This window comes from Mauremys mutica, chromosome 3, assembly GCF_020497125.1.
Source record: "Mauremys mutica isolate MM-2020 ecotype Southern chromosome 3, ASM2049712v1, whole genome shotgun sequence".
Taxonomy (NCBI): Eukaryota; Metazoa; Chordata; order Testudines; family Geoemydidae; genus Mauremys; species Mauremys mutica.
Window position 1 is genome coordinate 206,416,297 of NC_059074.1, and position 25,152 is coordinate 206,441,448.

General features: G+C 40.8%; 1 protein-coding gene across 2 annotated transcripts in view; it reads left to right on the forward strand.

Annotated features, from left to right (window-relative positions):
* The window catches only part of XRN2 (5'-3' exoribonuclease 2), an 88,312-nt gene that overhangs the window by 50,630 nt on the left and 12,530 nt on the right, over positions 1 to 25,152 (forward strand). For both annotated transcript variants that reach the window (XM_045010820.1, XM_045010821.1), the window contains 8 exons: positions 3,124 to 3,207; positions 5,482 to 5,579; positions 5,668 to 5,747; positions 7,548 to 7,604; positions 11,904 to 11,972; positions 12,058 to 12,192; positions 13,711 to 13,844; positions 24,478 to 24,547. In XM_045010820.1, the coding sequence (XP_044866755.1) occupies positions 3,124 to 3,207; positions 5,482 to 5,579; positions 5,668 to 5,747; positions 7,548 to 7,604; positions 11,904 to 11,972; positions 12,058 to 12,192; positions 13,711 to 13,844; positions 24,478 to 24,547 (727 nt within the window). The remainder of the gene's footprint in view (positions 1 to 3,123; positions 3,208 to 5,481; positions 5,580 to 5,667; positions 5,748 to 7,547; positions 7,605 to 11,903; positions 11,973 to 12,057; positions 12,193 to 13,710; positions 13,845 to 24,477; positions 24,548 to 25,152) is intronic.

Consider the following 25,152-nt stretch of genomic DNA (forward strand, 5'->3'; position numbering starts at 1 on the left):
GGATCATATTCTGTTCAATCAGTAGTTCATTAGTTCCTTGCGAACAATGCTGTAGGCAATAAAGAAACATTTCAGGTACATACAAACTAAGAACAAAGAAATAATTTATAGTACTTAATGTACTCTCTTTTGTCTTTAAAGTATCAGTTGTATTATTCTGTCAATATTTAAATGAGGACTTTTGCCAGTTAAATACAACATTGCCCTCTCATGATACCGCTAGGCAATTACATGCCCTCCGTCATTGTAGTGTCCTCCCAAGTGTCCAAAAATAGAAATAACGAAACATAATTTTTTCCCTAGTTAATCAAATTCGTATAGAATAACTCGGTTAGTTTAGTTGGTCTACTAATTATAGATGCTGCTAATGATTTTGCTCTAGAAGAAATGGCTAGTAATGATTCCTGTGCATATTGCTTACATTAGACAATAGTGAGGAAAAAATACAATTCCCCGTGGTGCAAACAGTTGTAGAGACCTTTCCCCAGGCTCTGGAGTGTGTACACCCCAGATCTGAACCTAGATCTCCACTGTCCTCTCCCTTTTCACCCCCAGTGGGTTCATGCACTTTTTCTGACTCACCACCTTCCTGTCTGTAGCCCCCTCCAAGCTTATGTGGGCATGGTAGGGCCTGGAGGAGGTGAGACCTGGTTGGTGTGTAATGGAGAGAGGTGCTTAAGTTTGCAACAGAGATTGGAATGGTGCTTGTGATGGAAATTCAGGGTATCTTGGTCAGGTAGTAGCAATGTTCTAGATGCTGCTTGAATATGGTGGATCTAGAGCTAGACTGAACTTATTCAAGGATGATGCCCAGATTACAGGTCTGAGAGACTGGGACGATGATCATGTTGTCCATGGTGACAGAGATCATCAAGGAATGGGGCAGGACACAAAGAGCACAGTTCTGGGACTTGGACAGCCATGAGGAGATGTCAAAAAGACAGGCAGGGACGTGGGTTTGAATGGAGAGTGAAGAGGTAGGTTTGAGAGTTATTTGCACAAAGTTGATGGTCAAAGTCATGCAAGTGAATAAGATTTGCCACTGAGGGAGCACCGAGAGAGCGAGCCTGTGGGATAGTTACCAAAAATTGACGGGAGATAAATAGAACCTTCCAAATGAAACACTGAAAATGTTGTTAGAGAGGTGTATTTTATCATCATCCATCCTCTCCTCCTTATTAGGACATAGGGAATCTCCCTTTATAGATCCTCCCCTAAGGGATATCCATACCCCGTGCTCCTCTGCAGCTGTCAGCTTTCCCACAGCCCTTAGTTTAAAAACTGCTCTATAACCTTTTTAATTTTAAGCACCAGCAATCTGGTTCCATTTTTGTTTAGGTGGAGCCCATCCTTCCCCTTTCCAAAAAGTTTCCCCAGTTCCTACTAAATCTAAACCCCTCCTCCCTACACCATTGTCTCATCCACGCATTGAGACCCTGCAGTTCTGCCTGTCTGGCTGGCTCTGCTTGGCTCATTCTAGCCGCTTTTCATAGTGGAGTGCAAAACAGTGGATCTTTGTTCAGCCATTCTACTAACAATAGGTGTATAAATCCCCTTAACAATTAGTCTCTTGCAGTTTGCTCTCCTAGTTGTTACTCTTTGCACACATGCACCCTCCCCCTGGTTCTGATCCATTCAGGGAAGTGGACTTGCTTGCTTTGGAGGCAGGGCCGGCTCCAGGGTTTTTGCTGCCCCAAGCAGCGGGCGGGGGGGGGGGGGAGTGGGGGGAGGCGCAATCGGCGTCAGCTCCACCACACCGCTTTCTTCTTTGGCGGCAATTCAGCAGCAGGTCCTTCCCTCCGAGAGGGACCGAGGGACCCGCCACCGAAGAGCCTGACATGCCTCCCCTTCCCCTTCCCCTTGCTGAGCTGGTGCCTGGAGCCGGCCCTATTTGGAGGGGCATGATGTGTTAACCTTGAGCTGAACTATGTAAAGGATGCTTATGTGGTAATGGGTACCTGGAATGGTGCAATGCCGTGTGTTACTATAAATCAGAGTTTTAAGTCTTATTTCTGAAATGGTCCAGTTCTAAAAAAAAAATAAAAAAAAATCAATTCAGTTTAGCAAGTAAATACTAAAGATTAAAGTTTTTAAATGAAATAATTGCTTTAAAAAGTTAAGATTCCTGTATTAAGTATATAGAATTTCATTTCTGTCTTTTGTGGAGTATGGTTATAATCAGAAGTGACTAAAATTGGGATTCCATACATATTTTCTGACTTCTGTATACTAGTTTATTAAAATTAAATTAAATGTCAGCATTGCAAACACAGCATGAAATCTGAAAATCAAGCTATTCTTGTATATAACATACAATGTTAACATGTAAAAATAGATGCAATATAAAAATGACCCTAGGATTGTTGCTCTCACAATTAAGGGATGCTGCACCTGTATTCCCCCTCCCACCAAGGGCACTGCTTTTAGGATCCTGAGCCATCACCTCTCTCGGGCAGAGACCTGCATCTGTGCCTCCTCACTGGGGTTTTCCCAGGCTGCCAGTCCCCTTCCTACAGGGATTTCTATAGAAAGTCAGACTGCCAGAGCAGTCCTGCTTTGCCTTCTCAGAGGCTTTAAACAGTGTGATTAGCCATGGTTTTAAGTTACCACACAGCTTTTCCTAAGCAAGCACACTTACTCTGAAGGTGAAAGCGTTACAGAGAAAACATTAAAACAATAAGAGAACCTGCATGCATGTTACTAAGCTTATCAGAGATCACTCATCCCACCCCCGTTTCCTAATCACTCCAACCCCCGTACCGTTCTTAATTCCTGGACGGGCTCCCCCATGGAATTACATGCAGTCCTTGGCCCACAATGATACAAACTTAATGCAGTAAGATACTGTAGAAAATTGCCATATTTGTCAAAGCTGCTTGTGTTGTGGTGGATTTTTTTTTTTAACGCTTTCCCTAAAGTATTTGGAAAATTCTGGAACAAACTGGAATTAAAAAATGTTTTCAGTGTTGACTGAATCCTTTTGACTATTGCTTGGGTTTTTTTCTCCCTTTCAGTGGAAGAAATCAATTTAATCTTTCGTTGTTAGATAAGCAGGGTAACTTGGTGGCTTAGCTCAATGATTGTGAAAGTTTTGCATCAATACTAATAGCTTGTTTTAATTAGGCGTTGCTCTGTTGCCATTCGTTGATGAGCGCCGTCTGAGAGCTGCTCTGGAAGAGGTTTACCCTGACCTCACTCCCGATGAAAGTAAGAATTATGATATTTCATTATGATGACTGTGATCGTTAAGGCTTTCATTATTAGTGTACTTATCTTTCATGCAGTATTAAAACTCAAATGAACAGGGTATAATAGATGGCTGCTATTGATTTCCTTATGTCAAACCGCAACCTTTGCTCCACAAATAATTCAGTGGCTGTAAATGGAGTGATCTTTGCTATAAAAACAGAATTATCAGCCTTCACTTGCACTTATTAAAATTAAGCAGATCCATAGCAGAATTTTAACACAAAATGTAATTTTCAGGTTATTGTATGAAATGATTCAGCTGGTACGCCCTACCTGAATGAGTAATTGCTAGATGAACACATTTTAATCAAAAGAATGCACTCAATTATTTTCTGTGGTGAGACTGGTAAAACTGAATGAGGATACACCTGTCCTCTGTCCACTGGTCCAGTTTGTGTCCAATCAGGATACAGGAATTTTCATGACCAGCTTCTAAGCTCCATGTAGGCAGATTCTTCCAGGTGAGGTGCCAGCTCAAGGTGGCTTTTTCAGTCTGCTTCTGTCTTCAGGGTGGAAAGCCAGGATAAGAAGCTGGAAGGAGGAAAAAAGCCAGTCAGGAACTATAGACTCTGCCCTGGTGTCAGTGCCACCCTTCAGCTTCCTGTTGTGGACCCATTTATGAACAGAGTTCATCAGGTCCACATTGCTACAAGTTTCCCTGGTGGCTTCAATATGACTGGGAATGGGACTGGTGCAGGTGCTCTCACAGCAGGTCAGGAAACATACCTCCATAGGGTGGGACATCTCGCAGTTGGCCACCATGCCCGAGTACAGGAGAAGGAGGAAAGTAGTTTGGAGGGGGATGTCAAGATTACCTTTTCCCGCCCTAACCTCCTAGAGAGACTAAATCCAAGGGCCTTATTCCGACTCAGCCAAGCTTAAGCAGTTTCCTTCCCAATGCTCCAAAGGGGGTAGGTTGGAGCTTTATCTTCCCCAGTCTAACAATCTCCTCCATACAGCCTCCTTTCAGCTTGCTTTCGCTTCTGTCCCTCTTCCATCCTATGCTGGGACTCCTCTGCCGTAGGTGGCTGTTGTAACCTGTGTTTATCTCCCGCTTCCCCTCCAGGGGATGAATCGGCCAAAGAATGGGAAGGCTCTATCTCTTCTCTTTCCCAGTCCTATCCCCCTTTTAGAATTTACAGGTGGTCTCACTAGATGCATGGACCTCTCCAGTGTTTCATGGCATTGACTCAAAATCTCTCCTATTAAGTAAAGGATCCACAAAGAAAACTAACTCAGAGTCCTTTCCATGCATCTCACTGTCATCCAGATAGTGCTCTGTCCTGAACACAACAGCTGTCATTCTTACATTTTCAAAAAAATTACAATCATAAATAAACTTTTCGTGCCCTCCTGGTTCTGCACCTGAGGTTGGATTTGGTAGCGCATCTCACTCCAAGCCTCTTCCCTCTCTGGCACTCTTCTTGAACAGAGGTAAAAGCACTTGGATGCAAACAATACCACAGAGGGGAAAAGTGTTGCCATCCTTGGGGGAAAAAAAATCCTGAAACTTGGGTCAGTCATCAGAGGCCCAGGGAAGCCTCAAGACATGTGTTTGATCCTACATAGAGACAATTCCCTTCTCAGACCTTTCAGCAGTTCCTCTGCTTCTGGATGCCGGGGAGAAGAACCTAGAAGCCTGCGTTCAGATCCTAGTCATGGTGAAGAAATTACTTTTATGGGCTAGTTGGGGAAAAGGTCGCTTCCCTAGGACCTCTCCCTGCTTTCATATTGCTCTGCATTTTGGCCTATTGGGTGGAAAGTTAGGGCATACTAACACACAGATCCCTACAGGATAAGAGCAGACTAATCTATATTTTGCAGCTTTGCAAGTCATTAACCTAGGAGACTTCTTCCACAAAGCAGATAGTCAGAGCTAAGCATGAGCTCCTAATTCCGATTGGATATCTCCTTTCTGATGGACAGAAGATAGGGCCACATTGATTTGTTTGTACAAGTGTGGTCACACCATTGCAAATAATTAACAGATAAATATTTCCTTGATTGAGACCCATATCCCCCTCAAAAGTGCAAGCTATAGAGAAGAATTTGGACTTATATCAATGGAGTGTGCATTACAGTCTCTTCTTAACAGAAATGAAACTTTCAGTAGAGAGTTAGTGAGCTACTGCACACACCTGTCAACAAAATGGTGCTGTCTTGGCATATATTGCTGCTTTAAATCTCCTTCATGCTGAATTACCATGCTATTTTCCTTTTCTCCTATTCTAGACAGAAGAAATAGTCTTGGTGGCGATGTTCTGTTTGTTGGAAAACATCACTTGCTTTGTGACTTTGTTTTAGAACTGTACAAATCCAGTAGCACAGAGGTATGTTACATTTGTTCTAAGGTTATTGCATTTGTGGGAGAGAGTGGTGTGGTTGTCTGCTTCAGCTGAAAAAATATTTTTTCTGTAGCCAATGGATATACCCCCTGAACTGTGCCATGGAATCCAGGGAAAACTTACTCTGAATGAAAATGCAGTTCTTCCAGATCAGTGAGTATAGCTTTCAGTCTGAGTTGTTTGCCGCTGAAGGATACTTCCTTTAGCTGTGTCTGAACTAAAACAAAACTCCCCCACTCCCCAACAAAAACCCAGAAAAGTCTGATGTCTCTAAATACTTGGCTTTGGAATTAAGTACTGTTTCCATTAGAGTTCAAAGCAGGTTGCTTGCTATTATCCATATAAAACTTCAACTAGTGTTTATGGTTTTCCAGTCCCATTGCATTGCTCTGCTTTGGAAGGGTTTGGCTTAAGAGCTCTGGAAGGTAGTGGGCTTTAACATGCTCGAGAAAGTGTCTTCATTACTTATGAAATCAACTGAGGTCATCCTAATTTCATTATTTGCCTTCTGTGAGAGACCTGTCTTATGTATTTGATATGAAGAGAATACTGTGCACCACGTACTATATGATAAACTTTAACAGATGAAGAGCTAGTGGCGGTGGGGGGGAGGGAGGGAGAGATCATAAGTGGGCCTACTGTCTTCAATAATCTTGTGGTGTTTGGGTGTCTGATCATCTTTCAGTACATCAGGAGAATCTTGTTCCAGTCTGATGTTGAGGTTGCAGCACTGTGTGCTTTGTTGGATCATGCCCATCGAAATTTTATATCATTTGTCTTCATACTATTGTTAAATTCACTAGAGAATAACCCAGAGAAAAGCATGCTTAGTTTTCTGTCTAGGGCCTAGCAGTAAATTAGGAGCATACCCTTTCGATGCGTAATTTTTAAAACATTCATTAACACAGAGCTTTTTAAATGATGTATTAAGTTAGTTTGTGAAACCCATGTAAATAAGATGCTGAAAGCTCTGATAAACTTTGATTAAACACAACAGGGAAGCTCCTCTAAGAATAACTTCTTCCCAGTCACCCTGATTTGTGTTGGTCAACTAATGTAACTTAGGCAAGAGTGGCTAATATAGATCCCCACTTCCGGGTCATGTAAACATTGAGGAATTTTATCAAAATTTCCTGCCGAATTAAAGCTGCACCGAAGGGAGCGGTAGTGCAGGTGAGGCTCTGGAAGATTGAATGCTAAGCAGTTGTGGGACCTGTAGTGCACTCAAGGCACCAAGTTATGGAAGCACTGTCTACACGAGTCCTCTCATAAGTCTATCATTGGTGCAGCTGTAAATCAGTGGCAAGTTTTTGCTAAAATTTCCTAGCATAGATGCAGCCCAGGAGAAGGGATCTATTGCCATTTTATACTTAGAAGTATTCTCCTGGAATTCATGTTTTCTGAGGGTGGTAATACACACTTGCCTATACCTTGGTTTACTGAAGCTGCAGTTTTTGGTCAAAAGGAACTAACAAGTAGATGGTGATGACTGCCCAACCAGGGGGTGCATAGCACTTGTTGATGACCTAAAGGTTGATCCAGTAAGCTATGTAGTACTCTGAAACTGATCACAGGCAGGAGTATGAAGCAGGGAGTGGGGCTTTTATTGCTGTTGTCTTCAGAGAAGGAGCATACTTCTGATTAATAACAAAGGCAGTTTCCTTCTGCGTGTCAAGTTGTTGACTGCTTGGATTAAAGGGGCACAGTTTAGTTAGAACTGTGCATCCAATGTACTCTACTTTAATTAGAAAGGAAACTCTTGCATCTTTTGGAAACTGCTGTTAAAAAGATGTAAGAACAGCTAGCCATTGGTTAAATTGTAAAGCGATACAATTCTTCAGAACTTCAGTTTGTGTGGGTTATAGACTGCTTTGTTCAGACAGGAACGTGTGAATTATAGCAACAGTCTCAAATGAGGGAAAGTGAAGTTGGTAATTTTTTTCCTTTCATTAGGACAGTAGAGTCTCCTGTTCCATTGTTGCGTGATCTGACACAGAATTCTGCCATCAGGTGAGTTAATGTTGTGTGAATGTACTGGTGGTTGTGGAGTGTTTTGGGTTTTTTTTGCTTACTGAAATGTATCAATCCAAGCCCAGTGTAATCTGGGGTTCTGTAGCTGTTGAACTTGCTACAGAATTAGCCCCTTGTCATAGATATGCATGTGAAGAAAACATTAAAGTTAACCAAAGCTACAAAATGTTGTTAACTTTACTTGTGTTCTGACATGAAGCATGAACTTTGTCATGGTAGGTTGCAGAACCTGAGTTGTCCTTCAGACAGTATAAACAAGTAAAAATGCATCCAACATGTCATATTAAAATCTTCATTTACGTTTAAAAAATATTGTAGGAAATATTCATGACATACTGCTTATAATGGTGCTCTATCAAACTGAATTGATTTTTGTAAGGGTAAAGATCAATAAAGTCAAATTGACAGTATCCCTTTTTAAAGTTAAACTGCGGTGTAATAGGTTGGCGTCTCAGTTCTTTGGACAGTCCCTGATCTGTAAGAAACCCTTCCTACAGCTTTCCCCAGTAAGCTGAAGAGTAGTTCTAAGGGTTTGTTCTCCTTTTTACCTTAACCAGGGAATTTTCCTTCCTCCATGACTCTAGGGCTCTTAAGGTAAAACTTAATAGGGTAGCTTTTTAGAAAGCCACCTACTGCTTGACCCTTTTTGTAGCACCATGTGCTATGCAAAGGTCATCTGAAGTTAACGTTTCTCAGTGAGTCAAACCCAGTGTCGGTCTGATGTGGTCTAAAATGTTTTCCTCTGTCTGGGATTCATTTCCTTCCACTCATTCACTTTAGACATTGTTGAGGGCTTAAGCAAACCAAAGGGCTTACATCTATGGAGTTATGGTATAACAGACTTTCTCCACTTGGGTTTCTTTGTCCACATCTTTACTCTCCCCAGCGGGTCTGGTGGCAAAGTTTTATTACTTTTTTATAAGAAGACCCTTCAAGAGACCAAAACCCAGAAGACAAAATTAATTTCCCTGTCCAGTAATCATATCCTATCCTAGCAGTTCCAAAGTGCTATGGGGATTTACCAACCGCCCTACACTGGGCACACTGGTCTCAGGTCCTAAATAGAGGCAGCAGTCTTGGATTACTGCCCTCCCTAGAGCAATTCCTCTCCCTGAACACTCAAATTCCCAGTCCTATAACTGTATTCTTGGTAGAAAGTGCTGGAATAAGGCAGTGCCAGACCCACATGCTCCCATGACAAGCCTTTAAAGGGCTGTTATACCACAGTACAGGCATCCTCTGAAAACTCCTTTGGTCACTGGATCCTGAAGGCCGTTTCCCTTATTTTATTACAAACAAAAATAATAAATACCATCACTGCTGGAAGCTCATTCTCTTTCCTGTATCTTTTCTGCTGTTCTGACTTGACGCCTTCATTTGATGATTAAAGGATGTCTGTCCCCTCTTCTTAGTTTTCTATGCCTTTTGTGCTATGGCTTTCTCTGTCCCTGTAGTAGAGCCATAGACTGACAGATGGATTCTCCTATGAGAATGGGACCACTTTTCATCTGTAAATTGAAGTCTTCACAGATAATCCATCTGCTAATGCATGGCAGTCCTCCTGTATTCTGTCATTCCAGCTTTCTCTTTGAGGCTGGTGGCACCTGGTAGTGTTTATGGGCCTACTTTGAATGCATAGGGCCGCATCTATGTGTGCGGGGCCCGACCAGTAATGTTGGTACAGATTGACAGATGTCTTCTCAGAGAAGACCAAGTGACAGAAAAAACAAGTATCCCACTCGTTGTGAAATCTTCACCTGTAGCCACATTTCTTTCGATTTGGCCTACTATTTGTTGCAGCATATGTAGGAATAAATGTTGACTTTGCCTTAACCATGATGTTCTTTATTCATCATGAAGCATACTATTGTCCTCCCAGAACCATACAAATTTTCCAAGGGTAAATCTTTAGTCACAAAAGACTGAATTACTCATGCACTTGACAGTAAATTGATTTAGAACCAGAATGCTGTAGGTCATTCTGATTTGCTTTAAGTTGTTGCATTACAATAGTGGGTGTCTAATGTTGCACCTGTAACCTTTCACTTCTGGAGATACATAAAATATTTGAGATAGTGAAAATCAGTCATGGTCTGTGTACTCCCTAGTCTCAAATAGGGTATAGCATGGCTCAGTTAGATAGAACTATCTGCTTGCAGGCAGTCCAAGACTGAAATGTTCAGGATATTATTAAAAGGACGACATGGTCAAATGGGAATTTGGTCATTTTCTAGTAACAAGTTAAAAGTAGCTTCAAGTACTATACCTGCCTCAGCATATTTTTTCTGCTGTAAGCCTTTCCTTCCTTGGTGCAGTGCTCCTGTGAGATTACCAAAGGCTTTGACCCTAGTTTGTATCAAGACTCATGGCACCACCCTGCAGTTCTTTCCAGCCACCTGAGCATGTAGTCAGAATCCCTCTAGCCTCCAGCTGGTTTTCTTTCTGACATGTTTTCCATGTTGAAAACAAACATTTATTATAGTTAGAGTAGATTTATTGCTGTTTCCCTCTTAGTTCTCCTTTTTCATTATTCCTCTCAGTGCGGTGGGTACCCTGCATTGTCATAAGGTAGCCAGTGAGATAACAGGTTTCAAATGATGCGCTCCGTGTGATTCAACAATGTCGATGCTGGACCCACACATACATTGTCTCTGATGCCTGGGTGAGGCTAAGCTTCTCAGCAGGTACTCTGTGTGTCACCAAGGGCTAGAAGAGATGGGAAACTAGGCTCTGGTCACTTCCCATGCAACAGCTCTTCAGAATGATTCAGAGTGACTTGCATCAATTGGCACCAGGCCTTCCTTGGTTAAGGCCGAGCCAGAGTGCCATATCCTCAGGTGTGCCAGAGCTGTGCCCAGCACACTTGGGGGGAAGGGGTATACCTTTCCACCCCACCCTCCCCAATTCCAGGGGCTGTTCCACTGGCCCAGGGTAGCCAGAATAGTGTGCTCCCGTCACCGTGAACAGCTTACAGTACTGAGTCTATAGAGTGCCACTGAAGCCAACGTACATATCCATGTATGGGAACGGCAGGCAGCTCAGTTGGGAATTGGGGCGTCCTTCATCAAATGCAAGGGGAAATGGTACCGTTCCGTGGAAGAGTCCCACCAGCCCTTTGCTAGCTGGCCAGAAGATTCTTCCTCGAGTGCACAGTTGGCCCTTTCTTTCAGTACTCCCTCCCCCTCCCTTTCCAGAGGGAAAATATGCAGATACAAGAATATTAAATACTGATTAATAAAGACTTTCCTTTATTTACTCTCTTTTTTTCTTGCTTCCTTTCCTTGTTTATTATTTGTATTCACGTAGCACCTAGGAGCCCTAGTCAGAGACTGACATCCCATTATGTTAGGTGCTGTACTAGCACAGAACCAAGGAGCTTACAATCTAAGTCTCTTTACCTCTCAGTCTGCCCACCAAGCAAGCATTACATAAGAATGTCCCTACTGGGTCAGACCAAAGGTCCAGCTAGCCTAGTATCCTGTCTACCGACAGTGTCCAATGCCAGGTGCCCCAGAGGGAGTGAACAGAACAAGTAATCATCAAGTGATCCATCCCCTGTCGCTCATTCACAGCTTCTGGCAAACAGACGCTAGGGACGCCATTCCTGCCATCCTGGCTAATAGCCATTGATGGACCTATCCTCCATGAACTTATCTAGTTCTTTTTTGAATCCTGTTAGTCTTGGCCTTCACAACATCCTCTGGCAAGGAGTTCCACAGGTTGACTCTGCTTCTGTGCATTGCTAATTTCTGCTAGAATGTGAAATACCGTGTGGGATCTTCAGTCCGCTTCTTTTCCTCAGGTGCTGGTGGATGTGCTTCTGCACCACAGGATTGTTTTCACTCTATTGGTACATAGGATCCCCAAAGATGAGCTCTAAAATGAATGATCTTCTTAGCTAGAGCTTTGGTTTGGGCCTACCATGTTTAAGGGCTTGCAAGGTGCCCTTTCCCTATTGCATGTGGGACTAACAACTCCACATCCATTCCTGGGCTGACATCTAGTGCAGGGCGAGAGGCATCTCTCTGAAGTATATTGGGGGCTGTTTGAGCCAGTGTATCCCATATGCCCTTGCCTGCACTTTTTGCTGGAAGTTTTGGGTTGATGGATAAACAGCACACCAATAACTTGGCAATTAGAAAAAATAATTCAGTTAAGTACGCTGCATCACTTCTGTAAATAATGCAGCAAACTGCTATTTCATTAGGATAGTTTAATCTTACTTATCAGGCCAAATGTATATCCAGCATAACAATCTCAAATATTTTTTTCTCTTAGTATCAATTTCAAAGATCCACAATTTCAAGAAGACTTTGTTTTCAAGGCTGTAGTATTACCTGGAGCAAAGTAAGTAATTGTCATTTTTTTCCTTCATTTTTATAATGTTGCATAGAGAAACAAACTATTGTTGTCTCTTCTTTTTAATATTCAGAAAACCTGCACCAGTTCTGAAGCCGGGTGACTGGGAAAAAACCAACAATAATGGCAGGCCTTGGAGACCCCAGCTTGGTTTTAATCGAGACAGAAGGCCAGTTCATTTGGACCAGTCGGCATTCAGAACTTTAGGGTGAGTAGCAGTGGAAACACTTAGTGAAAGTAGCTGTCCTTAACTGCTTTGCTGAGATGCCTTTTATCTTCCCTTTTTTAATAATAAAGGAATATACAATGATCTGTGGTTAAAGTTGGTATTTATATGTAGGTCATTTAAACAATTATATATTGAAAATCAGTACTGATGAGTTACATTTTCAAAATGTTCTTAAATACTTGAATTTTATAGTAGGCTTACATTCTTCTGTTTGATAATTTTTTCTGTAAAGTATTTCTAATTGGCTTTCCTGCTGTGTTTCTTCAACTTCTGCTTCTCCAGTACTCCTTTGAAGTACTGGAGATTACAAGGAGAATATTACACAGAAGTAATAGTTAAGATTGTGTAACTAGAACTGGGATGTCTTCCATGTTTTTGTTTTCTTAAATGACGTTCGTTCAAAGTTCATGTGGTCTGCCATAATCTATTTGATTTTGGTAGTACTTTGAACAAAGATGGAAGTCAGTTCACCAAGCTTAACCGATGATGTGGCTCCAAAATTCCAAATGATTTTTCTGAGTATTTAGGAATCTTGTATAGTAATGCTGCAAGCAAAGGGAATGATCTGAAATTATACATCGGAAACTAATGGTTAGGTTTGTATTTTTCTAAGCTGAGGTGCACAGGCAGGCATGTACAATTTTGAATCCGCTTGTTGGGGAGAATGAGTAGAGCTAACAAGCCACTATTGAGTATTATCGGTGTAGAAGTACAGAAAATGCTTTAAAGGAGGTTAACATTAACATTACCAAACAGCCAGTCCAGACTGTCCCAACCGTTTGAACAGCTGGGCTTCAACCTCTTTCTCAAGGAGGAAGACAAAGGCACTAGAGATAGATAAGAGGCTTGGGGTAGGAAAGTGGGAGCCTCTGTCCATTGAATTGTGGCCTGGAAGAAAGATGAGGAGTGACAAGTTGCAAGCAACACTCTTCCTCCCATTCACACCCTGGGAAATAGAATTGTTTCACTGCAAGTGCACATGAATCACCTTCCCTCTTGCCATGCTTTGCAGTCACAAAACGATAGCTATGTTGAGAACGTCTTATTAATTAAAAATACAAGAAAATTCCCGAACAAACCAACTTCAAAATCTTAGTGAAGGTACTTCTACACAGAAACAATGAAACAGCTCTTAAATGTATCTGCATTTTCATTTTTTTCTACAGAATACGTATGATAGTTACCTAAACTTTTACACTGTTTGTGCAAACCCCTCCTCCCCCTCCCTCCCCCTCTCCCCCCCCCAAAAAAAACTACTTTTCTTTGACAAGCTGTGGCATAAGATAATTTTCACAGTAACCAACTAGGTCATAAAATGTGAGTTTCACATTTGTGCATGGGACCCTTACAGGTGGTGCATTGCTGCACTGCTCATGAGCATCTCCATCAGTACACTGGAGAAGCTGTCATATTTGATTGACTTGGTAGCAGCTGTTCTAGTAAGAAGACGTTGAGAAAATAACGTTTGTACTACTTTCCATTTCTTTTACATTACAGCCATGCAATGTCACGGGAAAGAGGACAGTCAGGAAGTGGAGTCTACAGTAATGCAGCACCACTTGGGGCTTATCAGGGAAACCCATACAGACCACTTCTAGGTGGCCAACCACAGATTCCTAAATTGTTGTCAAGTAAGTTTTTTTTTTTTTTGTTTTGTTTCCTCCCTCCCCCCCCATTATCAAATTTAATGAATTTTAAAATTGAACTGTCTGACTTTTATTTTGCTACAACTACATAGAATTCTTCATGATAAAATTAAAAGGCTATTTGGTTTAAGAGCACGTTCATGGGTTGCTGACTATAGGAAAGGCACTTAGAATGGTTAGGAGTTACAAGACTTGAGTAAAGTGAATTATGTTTCTGCTTCTTCCTGGGTTCTGATATAGATTCCCCACTGTCCTGCTTTGGAGAAGGGAACCATTTTATAAAACAAAAAGTGACAACTGCTATAACTGTGCATTACTGTACGGGCCAGTGCCCAGTCTGTGACTATGGTGCAGACATTTTTTTTTCAGTTTCTTGTCATTCTCTCTCCTCTCCCCAACCCCCGATGCTACCGGAGCTGATGTTGGATGTTAGCTCAGTTGTATTCTTACATTGGGAGCCAGCCTGTTAAGTCACTGCTGAGGAAAGCATTTTTAAAAATTCACTTCATGGTGTTTCTATTATATTGGCAGAAAACAACAAAATAGAAAACTAGTTGCCTGCCAATATGAAACAGAAAGGTAATCAATTTAATTTAAAAGAAAAGACTCTTTTCTCAATCTATGAATGAACATGCTTTGTCAGAAAGTAGAAGTGCAACTACTAAAATCTAGCATCAGCATTCCTTAATATTGTCCCTCCAAAAGATTTAACTAGGAGGGACTGGAGATAGTGACACAAGCATCTGTGCTACTAAGCACAGTGCGGGTGGGGGGTTCCACTGGCCAACCTCTGCAATATTAATACTGTACTCTAGTATTGGAGCAGGTGCATTTGTGCATGTAGAGCAGGGGTCGGCAACCTTTCAGAAGTGCTGTGCCGAGTCTTCATTTATTCACTCTGATTTAAGGTTTCGCGTTAAAACATTTTAACGTTTTTAGAAGGTCTCTTTCTATAAGTCTACAATATATAACTAAACTATTGTTGTATTTAAAGTAAATAAGGTTTTTAAAATGTTTAAGAAGCTTCATTTAAAATTAAATTAAAATGCAGAGCCCCTCCGAACCGGTGGCCAGGACCCAGGCAGTGTGAGTGCCACTGAAAATCAGCTTGTGTGCCGCCTTTGGCACTTGTGCCATAGGTTGCCTACCCCTGATGTAGAGTTACCATAGATTCCAAGGCCAAAAAGGACCACTGTGATCATGTAGTCTGACTTCCTATATAACACAGGACATAGAACTTCCCTGAAACAATTTATCTTTGAACTAGAGCATATCTTTTAGAAGAATGTCCAAACTTGATTTTATTGTCAGTGATGGAGAATCCACCACAATGCTTTGTAAATTGTTCCAATGGTTATTTACCTTAACTGTTAAAAATTCATGCCTTATTTCCAATCTGAATTTGTCTAGCTTCAATTTCCAACCATTGTATCTTGTTGTACCTTTGTCTGCTAGATTGAAGAGACAATTATCAAATATTTGTTCCCCATGACTCTGATCCAGTCACTCCTTAACCTTTTCTTTGTTAAGCTAAATAGATTGAGCGCTTTGAGTCTATCACTGTAATGCGTGGCTTCAGTCCAAAAAGACCTTAAGACATGTCTCAAGGCAACTACCATTATATACAGCCTTAAAAAAAATTAGTTGCTTGCTTTGTCTTTGCCAAGAACTAGAATATTGAACAGATTTCACTTTTTTAATCTCCTTAAATTGTTACCTCTGCATTGTGTGTTAGTGCTTTGAAAACTTTTCTCTGTATGAGGCAGAAAGAAAGAGTTTAAACTGTTGTATTGTGGGAATTTGAAACTTTATTCCTGTTCAAAGCTCTGTCAGTTATTTAAGACTCATTACTCAAGGGGTTCTGAATTTTGAGCCCATTTCACTTTTAAAATAAGTGTGAAAGAAATGTCTGGAACTACTTGTGTTGATGTAAACTAAGTTTGAGATTTGCAACATCTCCTATTTAAACTGTTCTGTCCTACACAGGAGGATTGAGAAACTTGACCATCTCCTTGTACTCAAAGGGGAAGGAAAAAACGGTTTTTCCTTTGTGCCTCTCTTTAGCACTACATGAGCATCAGCACTTTTTGAGGTCGCCATTCGAATGTCAACACTGACACTTTGCATCAAAGATGTTTAGCATAAAAGTTACACTGATGTTGATTGAACTGTCTAGATTGGAAAAACCTGCTCAGTGTAGCACCAAATACAGTGGAACCCTGTTTATCCGGTCTAATTGGGACTGGGGCCAGACTGGATAATAAAAAATTCAGCTAATCAGGAGACTGGGCAAAGAGTTTTATCTGTTTTAAGATGCGGAGTTGCTTTTAAACTAGCTGCCCCATCTTGGAAAAGCATTCAGACATTACCCCCTTTCTCTTAACACAATATACCAACCCTTAGTTCTTTCAAATAATGTTTTGTTCATTTAATAACAAGAAAACCAATGTGAGTTTTTAACAAGTTGTACAGGAACTGGTCATTTTTACACTCTAACCCTGAACATTATAGCGACTGTCTACAACAGTGTTTATCAACCTTTCTGTTGCAATTGCCTGGGGCCTCACACCACAGTGGCCCCTGTGAAGCTAAGTTATATGCTTCAGCCCTGGGTGGTGGGGGCCGGGACTAAAGCATCAATTTTCCGTATTCCTGTGTGCGCACACTGGTGGTTCAATTCATGCAGAGAGCTGGAAAATGGAGGCTCAGGTAAATGGGGTTCTGCTGTAGTCAAAATCCTATTAAAGGGAATATGGACACTTACAATCCTAGAAAATATTGAAAAACTTCCAAAAGATAATCTTTAAAAAGTCCTCTTTACTTTAATCATTGGTTATTCAATATATGATTGGAAAAAAGTGTCTGAGCTATGTGGCATAATGGATAAACTTCCCTGACTCTCACCTTACACCGGGTTAAATATTAATAGTCATGATTTGAAATGAGTTTAGTCTCCTCCTACAAACTCTGCATTAACCTGACATGCCAATATGTTTGATGTGCCCACAATTGCTCAGTATTCATCTGTTTTAAAGGCCTATGTCACTTAGGGGTTTCACTTCCAAATGATTGATCTTGTGTTGCTCTTTTTGTTGCACCGCTTTGATGCTATTCTGCATGGTGATAGTGTAGTAAAATGTTCTAAGATCTTTTCTGTAAAACTGCATTTCTACTTCTTCAAGCAGGATTGTGTTGTTGACTGGCAGCACACATCCCAATGTTAGAAACAGGAGTGGGGGGAAAAACTTGGTGGGCTCTAAACATGTAGTGTGTTTAGACTTAAGTGGATAACCTCTCATGGACAACAGTGAAACCTACAGGCTTTGCCAGAATCCTGATCTCTCAAGCACCAGCAGAAAACATGTCAGATGGGGATTTTGTGTCCTGGACAACAGAGCAGAACAGCAAGAGAAGAGACTGAGCATAGGGAGTAAGACTTTCTTTCCTATGTTCAGGCCCAGTTATCATGCTATCATGCAGTTATATTTTAAAGTAGGCTTTTTTTTTACCCTAAAATGGTTAATCATTCATATGTTGAAACTCTTAAGCTTTCTACCTTCCTTTCTCCCACGATCAGACACTGCTACATGCTCAATCTGTTTACAGTGGGCAATAATGGTAGCAGATGTATGGAGAGAACTGGGCCTCAGAGAGGCAGGAGGAAAGTTAGGTGAACTGCCTGAAAAGGTACTGAAATGATGACTTTCATTTCTCTATTGAATTCTTGGGAAAACCCATTTTGGAAAACAGATGAGTGACCAAGCTAGTTTTGAAGAGTTGGGACAAGCAGACGAGAGGGCAAAAAGCTAATGGGAAAATAATGTTATAAATTTGCGGTACTTTTAGCCAGGTTGCACGCATTCATGAGAGAGAGAGAGAGATCAAATTAATTGCAGAATGGGAGAGTGTCAAACTTTATTATATTTCAGTAATAACAGACGTCCCAGGAAGTGGAAGTGAACAGTTGAGATAAAATAATGGTAGCCATTTAAATTAAACATATTGTCCAGTCCCAAAGTAAAGGACTGCAGGATCAAACCTTTAAATTTATGAGGTATCACATTGCACATGATGCCTTCCCAGCTGCTCTAACCAATGTGGAGTGGCTGTGGCTACTAAGAATAAGAACAGCCATACTGGGTCAGGCTAAAGGTCCATATAGCCCAGTGTCCTGTCTTCTGACAGTGGCCAGTGCCCAGGTGCCCCAGAGGGGATGAACAGAACAGGGAATCATCAAGTGATCTATCCCTTGTCGCCCATTCCCAGCTTCTGGCAAACAAAGGCTAAGGACACCAGCCCTAACTACTAACTTTGATTTTTTAAAAAAAGTGTTTATAGTAATCAGAAATAGAAGAGAATGTGTAATGGTGTGGAAAGAAGAATGTGATAATCAGAATGAAAGGTATAACTGTCTTTTGCCTTGGTCATAGGAAATACTTAGACTTCAAATCTTTGTTCATCTGAAGGGAGAAAAGGAAACAAATGTTGGGATTGAATAACCCATTTGGAGTACCAAGAGTGTCTGGTACTGATTTCTGCATTTTTAAAGATCATGTCTTGGCACTTTGAGGGAGAACTCTCAAAGCAGTCCTCTGAGCCTTATATACATGGAGCTGATCTATTCATTTAGGTACTTATGTGGCTTGCATCACCATAGCATCTGAGTTCATCTCGTTGTATAGAAGACACTCCAGATACAAATACCATCATTCCTTCAAATTCAGGAGGCTTGAATCCACTGATCAATGTGGAATTCCAGTCCATCGGTTTGCCTCAGGAACGATCTTGGGGTTTCCTCTACGTTTTCCCAAAGGAGCCCCATAGTGAGGGAGGGATAGCTCCGTGGTTTGAGCATTGGCCTGCTAAACCCAGGGTTGTGAGTTCAATCCTTGAGGGGGCCACTTAGGGATCTGGGGCAAAAATTGGTCCTGCTAGTGAAGGCAGGGGGCTGGACTCAGTGACCTTGCAAGGTCCCTTCCAGTTCTAGGAGATTGGTATATCTCCAATTATTTATTTTTATTTTATTTTATTTATTTATTTTATTTTTACCAATTGGAAGATTCAATAAAAGAGAAGATTGTTCCTTGAATGGGTCCTCGGATTTGGTTGGTTCTCAGATCCAGCACTTGCCAAGACAAGAACATTTCCTATTCTCATTTGAGCATCTATCTCCAAGGATAATAGTTCAGCTTTTTTTTGATGCTGTTGAATTCTCCCCTTCTTTTGTGTCCTGCAAATCTAAAATCCAGTCTATTCCTAATGTTAGATTTTCCTTTTCTGTCATTATTACTTCCCTAGTGCCGGTTTCCCTACTCTTCTGTTGCATGAAGATTGATTCTTGTGCCCCTGGACTTTCCCACCCATGTAGGGAAAAGAGATGTCAAGTTAACAATCTTATGGACAGTTCAGCTTTCCTTTAACATGTAGCATCAGTTGCCATCTTCAGTCCTCTTAAAGGCATCTTTCAAAAAGCAAGGAAGGTAAAAATGTTGCCACTGTGTTTGCTATTTCCTAAGTATCCTGAACAGAGTATCTTCTGAATTGGAGGAAGAGGAGGGACAGAAGACTGAGAAGTTTCCTTACTCTTTACCAATTTCTGTGTTGCCTATCCCCTTCTCTTCTGTTGAAGATACTGAGACCTTCCAGGAGATCTCTTTAGCTCAAGCCATGAAAATCTAGTTTGACCTTCCTGCTACACTCAAGTTATTTCCTAACTGCCCTAAATTTGGTGGCAGTTCACTTGAGGCTTAGTATCCACCTCTTCCAATACTTCAGTGATTGGTTAGTGAGGGAGCAGATGCTGTGGAGTGTACAGTCTGGTTTGCCAAAGACTTACAGGGTGTAAGGATAAGCCAAGAGAAACCCATTTTCAGTTCTACTCAAAAGATGACCCCTAGTTGGAGAATGCATAGTATCAACAATAGCAAAAGTTGACCTTCCTCAAGAAGGATCTCAGGAAATGCTTGGTGGTGTCCAGTCAATACCTAGTTCTTGTGTTCCTGAGGCTCCTGGAATTAATGGCATCATGTATCTTAGCTCAACTCCCATTTGCCAGGTAGAGAATGAAGCCCTCTGCAATCCAGTAATGATACATCAAGATACCATACAGACTCTAACCTGATGTTTTCAGAAGAAATCTCTCTTCAAATCACTTTTTTCCTGTGGTCCTACTAATGGATGCCTCTGAGAATGTGGCCCACATCTGGCCTGCAGATGACCCACAGTAGATGGGCTTCTGTGGAGCTCTGGTCATACACATATTCAAGCTGAGAGCAATTTAGCTAGCATTTGTCTTCCTTCAGTAGACAGTAGCCTTCTTACTGAACTGTAGCAAACATTCCATATGTTTTTCCTGCAATACAAATTATTCCCAAGGCAATAAAAAAAGGATTGAGCTTTAATCCTACTGCTAGCTGTAATTCTGGCTAAACAGGGTTTTTGGGTACTGTGGGCTTCTGGATCTAGCTGTGGCACCTTTCTTATACCACTCTCTCTCTCAAAACTCAAGGACAAATGCCTCACCGAAATCCAAAGGCTCTTCCACTGGTGTCTCAAATAAGCCTGAGGACAAAATCTTCTTCTGTCAGGAGTTCTTGGAGATGATGTTGGAAAGTCAGAAGTCTTCAGCTGGGCAGTCCTAAACTGACACGTAGAAAAGATTTTCTAAATGAGACACACACACACGGATTATATCAAAATCAGATTTAATCATCTTCTTTCTCTATTACTATAAAACAACCACAGATGAGGCCAGAAGATAGGCCTTGATGAGTGGAAATAATTGTATGTCAAGATAGTAATCTGACTAAAAAGCTTCTGGAAAACTCTCTCTCAATTTTTGTGTAGTTTAAAATGTATTGGGAAAAGTAGAGATAACGCAGTTAAACCTGTGGGTTGAAGAAGCGGGATTTTATTTTAGGAGATTTGTATTTTATATCTGATGAGGTAAAATGGGACTCTAGAAGAGCAATGTGGTCAATCAAACCACCACCTCTTTTTCAAGAGCCTGATGGGGGTGTTTCTTACCGTTGTTCTCTGATTTGACTTTGATGTGCCAATTTTCAGTTGATGAATAATTGTCTGTGTGCTGATAACTTGGGGGAGTCAAGTGCAGTCTGGTGGTACTGTGTGAATGGCATATTTGGTTTCTGCAATCCAGAGTATGTGATTTATGACTTTCATCTCAGTCAGTAAACTTGTCAATTAGCTGCATTTGAAAAGTGATTTTGATTAGTGCAATCAGTAAACATGAAATCTTGTCTTTGATTGCTACACTGATTAGATAAATTGTTACTTGAGGAGTTGCTGGAGAAGGCAGTTTATATAGCCTTTATAGCTCTAGGAAATGCCTAATTTGTAAAGACCAAAGAAAATATTAACTGTCGTTTTTTCCTCTCCTGCTTTTACCTTTTTGAAGTGCAATTCACTTTCAGGCTTTTTTTTTCATTCTTAAAGTGATCTTCTGTCAGAACCATGCAAAGAATGGTAATAAGTTTGTTTTAAACTCTACTTCATTATTAAGATATTCCTGCTTGTGAATACTTAATCTGTGTGTTCCTCAGTGCTGTACAAGGAGATGTGATCAGAGCTACTTCCTGAAGGGGGCTGTGTCCTAACTTTTCAGTTGGAGGGGAGGGTTACAGAGCTTGAAACACACATACAGCAGGTGCTTGTGATTCGGGGGTCAATATGAAAGATGCACCCTATACCTGGTGGGGACTAATCTCCTCTCACTGGAGGGCTTTCCTTGGACTTCCCGGAGGAGCAGAGGACATGGGGTTTTTATACGTGAGTGTTGGATTAAATGTGTAGCCCTGAACTGCTAGGAACAAGGGCAGCTTCTTTCATCTGCATGGCCTCCTGGCTGCAAAGAAAAGAGAGAGCACCCCGTTTCCATGCTGCTGGAAGTGTGACGTGTCCTTCCCCTCCCCCCCACTCTCCATCTGTGTACTAGACAGGAAAGGGCAGTTTGACTCCTCCTCCTTTTTCCCCACCCCCTAGACTCCCATACTGCTGCTGCTGTCCATCAGCAGTGACACAAGAATCTGGTTGGGCTGTCTGAGTTCTTTTACAGGACCCATTACAGCTGTATCTGAGTGGCCCCCAACATTATAAAGCATACACATTAAAAAAAAACAAAAAAAAAAAAACCTCTTCCCTATAGTCAGCAAGGACTGGACATAATTTCTGTTCACTAGTTGGTTCTTTTTGCGGGGTGGCTGTGGCACAGCTAGATGAAAGGGAGTTTTTCATCCCAGCCTCCTCCAGCAGTGAGTTCCAGGTTTGTGGGTCAGTTGCTGAAAGATCTGTCTCCTGAACACAACTCTGACTTGTGAAGCTCTTAGTTCTGTTTCAGTGGCATGCGTCTGTTGTGCCTAGGTCATGTTAGCACATCGTGAGGTGATCCCTGAAGTAATTTGGGGAAGAGTCTCCTGGGGAGCCCTTAAAACAGGGCCCAAAACCATTAATTTGATGAGGTGTTCAATAGGGAGCCAGTTAAAGAGTTCAGAGTGCTGGGGTGATGTTTCTGAGCATATGGAACAGCTGTCAGTTTAGGAACCCGGTGACCGTATTATTTAGGTACTGAGAACTAAGGAATCTAGCCTAGAGGTCTTGTATGGCTGGATCACCATGATAGAGTCCAAGCCCAGGAATGGGGACAGTTTTCTTGACAGCTATGAATAGAAAAGTGGGGCCATTTACCAGGACTATGAGACACCAGGTGGACAGTCTAATTAAAAGAATTGTGGGCATACCTTTTGGGTTAAATATTTAATCCTGAAATGCAGATCTTTCATTTTGCATCTCTTTTCAAATGGAGTTCCTTTAAAATTAAAGGTTTGAAATTATGGATCATGGAAGATTGAAATGGTCAGTACTGTTCCCTACAATACATACTCAAGTGCTTTGGTACTATCCTAATTTGAATGATGAATCTACTTCTCTTAAAGTATCCTATCCTCTATAATAGACCTCACTGTTTAAACTTTCTGATTAGTTTAATTTTTTCTTTTCCTAATTTGATCCCATAAATTCCCCAGCCACTCTCTGGCCACCCTAAACCATTATTTTTATATATAATGCAATATCTTCAAATTAGCAATTAGTTACAAGTGAAATGAGTTTGGGGAATCCCAATCTAGTCTCTAATGGATATATTGTCCACACTACAAGTAACTTTGTCATCTGGCCTATGTGAGCGTGACTCATTCTGATCAAAGGAGGCCCAAGGCAGGAAGAGCAGAACTGTTGGAGATCAGAATTTATTTCTACCAGCAAAGCTGTTATCTTCAGTAGGACCTGCCCGCACTACAGAGTTCTCTCAAGTGCTACCATAAAAGGTTTCTGTTCAGGTCAGACCATTAAAATGCACAAGCAATCCAGTCTGAGTTCCTGGAAGAGAGGCTCAGATTTCCCCCATCCATCCTTTTCTTAAAAGCTCAATTGAAAAAGTAAATGTAGAGTTCTATCAAATTATTGCTAAGCTTTGGTGTCCTTGAATATTGACAGTTTAACGGGGTATTACTATCCTATCACAGCATATCCATTAGACAACTTCTGGAACCAGCTGTTGTAATTAGGTCACACTTAAACACCATTGAACATAATCAAAGATGTCACTGAAACTGAAGCTTTTGACTGATACACAATTTGTGTTGTGAACTGACCAGGGAGCTATTGATTAGATGTTTCTTTCATCCTGTTTACTGGTCAATTTATTTAGAAGAACAGCAGCCATTTAATTGCATGTCTTATTAAAGCAAAGTTGTTGCTGGTACATCTTTGTACAGAGTTAGAGCTTGACTACAAGAAAACAATTGAAAAGTGGGTGGTCCCTTTCATTACCGTTTCTTACTGCTGCAATGCCATGTGCTCTGAGCCAGATTCTACCGATTTTTTTCCATCTGTATAATAACTGTTCAGAAGGACCCATAGTAAATCATAATATTCTGGTGGCCAGACAAAGTTGAAAATACAGTGTTCTTAAATCATGTCTCCACCCTATTAGCTTTCAGATTGTATGGTGAATAATTCAGCCTAATAAAGAGGATGGAATTATTGGTTGATGCTTATAAAAATATTGCAATTTATTATCAATTTGCTTTCCCCCCCCCCCCATTACAAAGATCACACATACTGGTATATTGGTGGATGTATTTCGTGGTAACACTAAATGTTGTCTGAAAGAGGCTTTTCAAAAGTTGTGGTTGGAGTCATATGATTTCTTTTGTTGTAAATATTCCAGAAAATGTATACATTCAGACGTTTAAAACATTACAATGACTGGGACCAATACAGTGGTTAATTTTTTTCCTCTTGATTACCTGAAATTTAGCTTTCCATTGTGTATATTAATAAGATACAAATGGAGAAATTTTGCTCTTTCACCAGTTTCAAGTCACAGTTACTCCACTGAAGTCAGTGGAATTAATTTACAGTTACACCAGCATAGAGTAAAAAAGTGGCCCAAAAGTATTTGGCAGCAAGTCCAATTTGGGGTTTTTTGTTAGTTCTCTGAAACTTTTAAAAATTTGTTTTTAACACATATTTGACAATAAGTGATATATGGAACTGGTTTTTGCATATTGTTTGACTTTTTCTTTGTTTTATTATACAGATCTACGGCCCCAAGAATCATGGCGAGGTCCCACACCTCTGTTTCAACAGCCACCACAGAGATATGAAAGGTATGGCCACTTAAATTTTGTAAAAAGTTTTTAAATACTTAGCTTCCTCATAGTCCACAATATGTTATTCGTTAGTCTTAAAACTAGGCTTTTTATTTTATATTTAAATATATTAACTTTTAAAAACAAACTGTTACAAGATATTAAATCCATGCTGTATTTTTATTGTGGGGTGCAAAATTCAGTATTTTTCTTTTTAAAAGATTGAGTTTCTGGCTAAAAGGAAAGCGAAAAAGAAAAAAACACGTTCTATTAAAAACCAGAAACTTCAAAATTAACTTTACTGTTGATGCTTTGGTTACCATTCTTGGATCTTTGGCCTTTATCTTATTGAAGCTTTTGAGATACCATGAAATTCAACACAGAGAGCTTAAAACTGCATTAGATTTCTGTACAGGCTAAACAAATTTCTTTTTAGGAGGGTTGTGGAGCTTAATGAGGCATAACTAATGGTGTTCCACTTTTATCATTTCTGTGCTGGAACCACAGCATTAGTACAGACTAGCCATTGATTCTTGCTACAAACCTCTTGAAGTCCTAATCAGCTTCTTTGGTACAACTTTTTCAGGCCTGACAAGCCTATTGTAGGGCAGTGTCACTGTAGG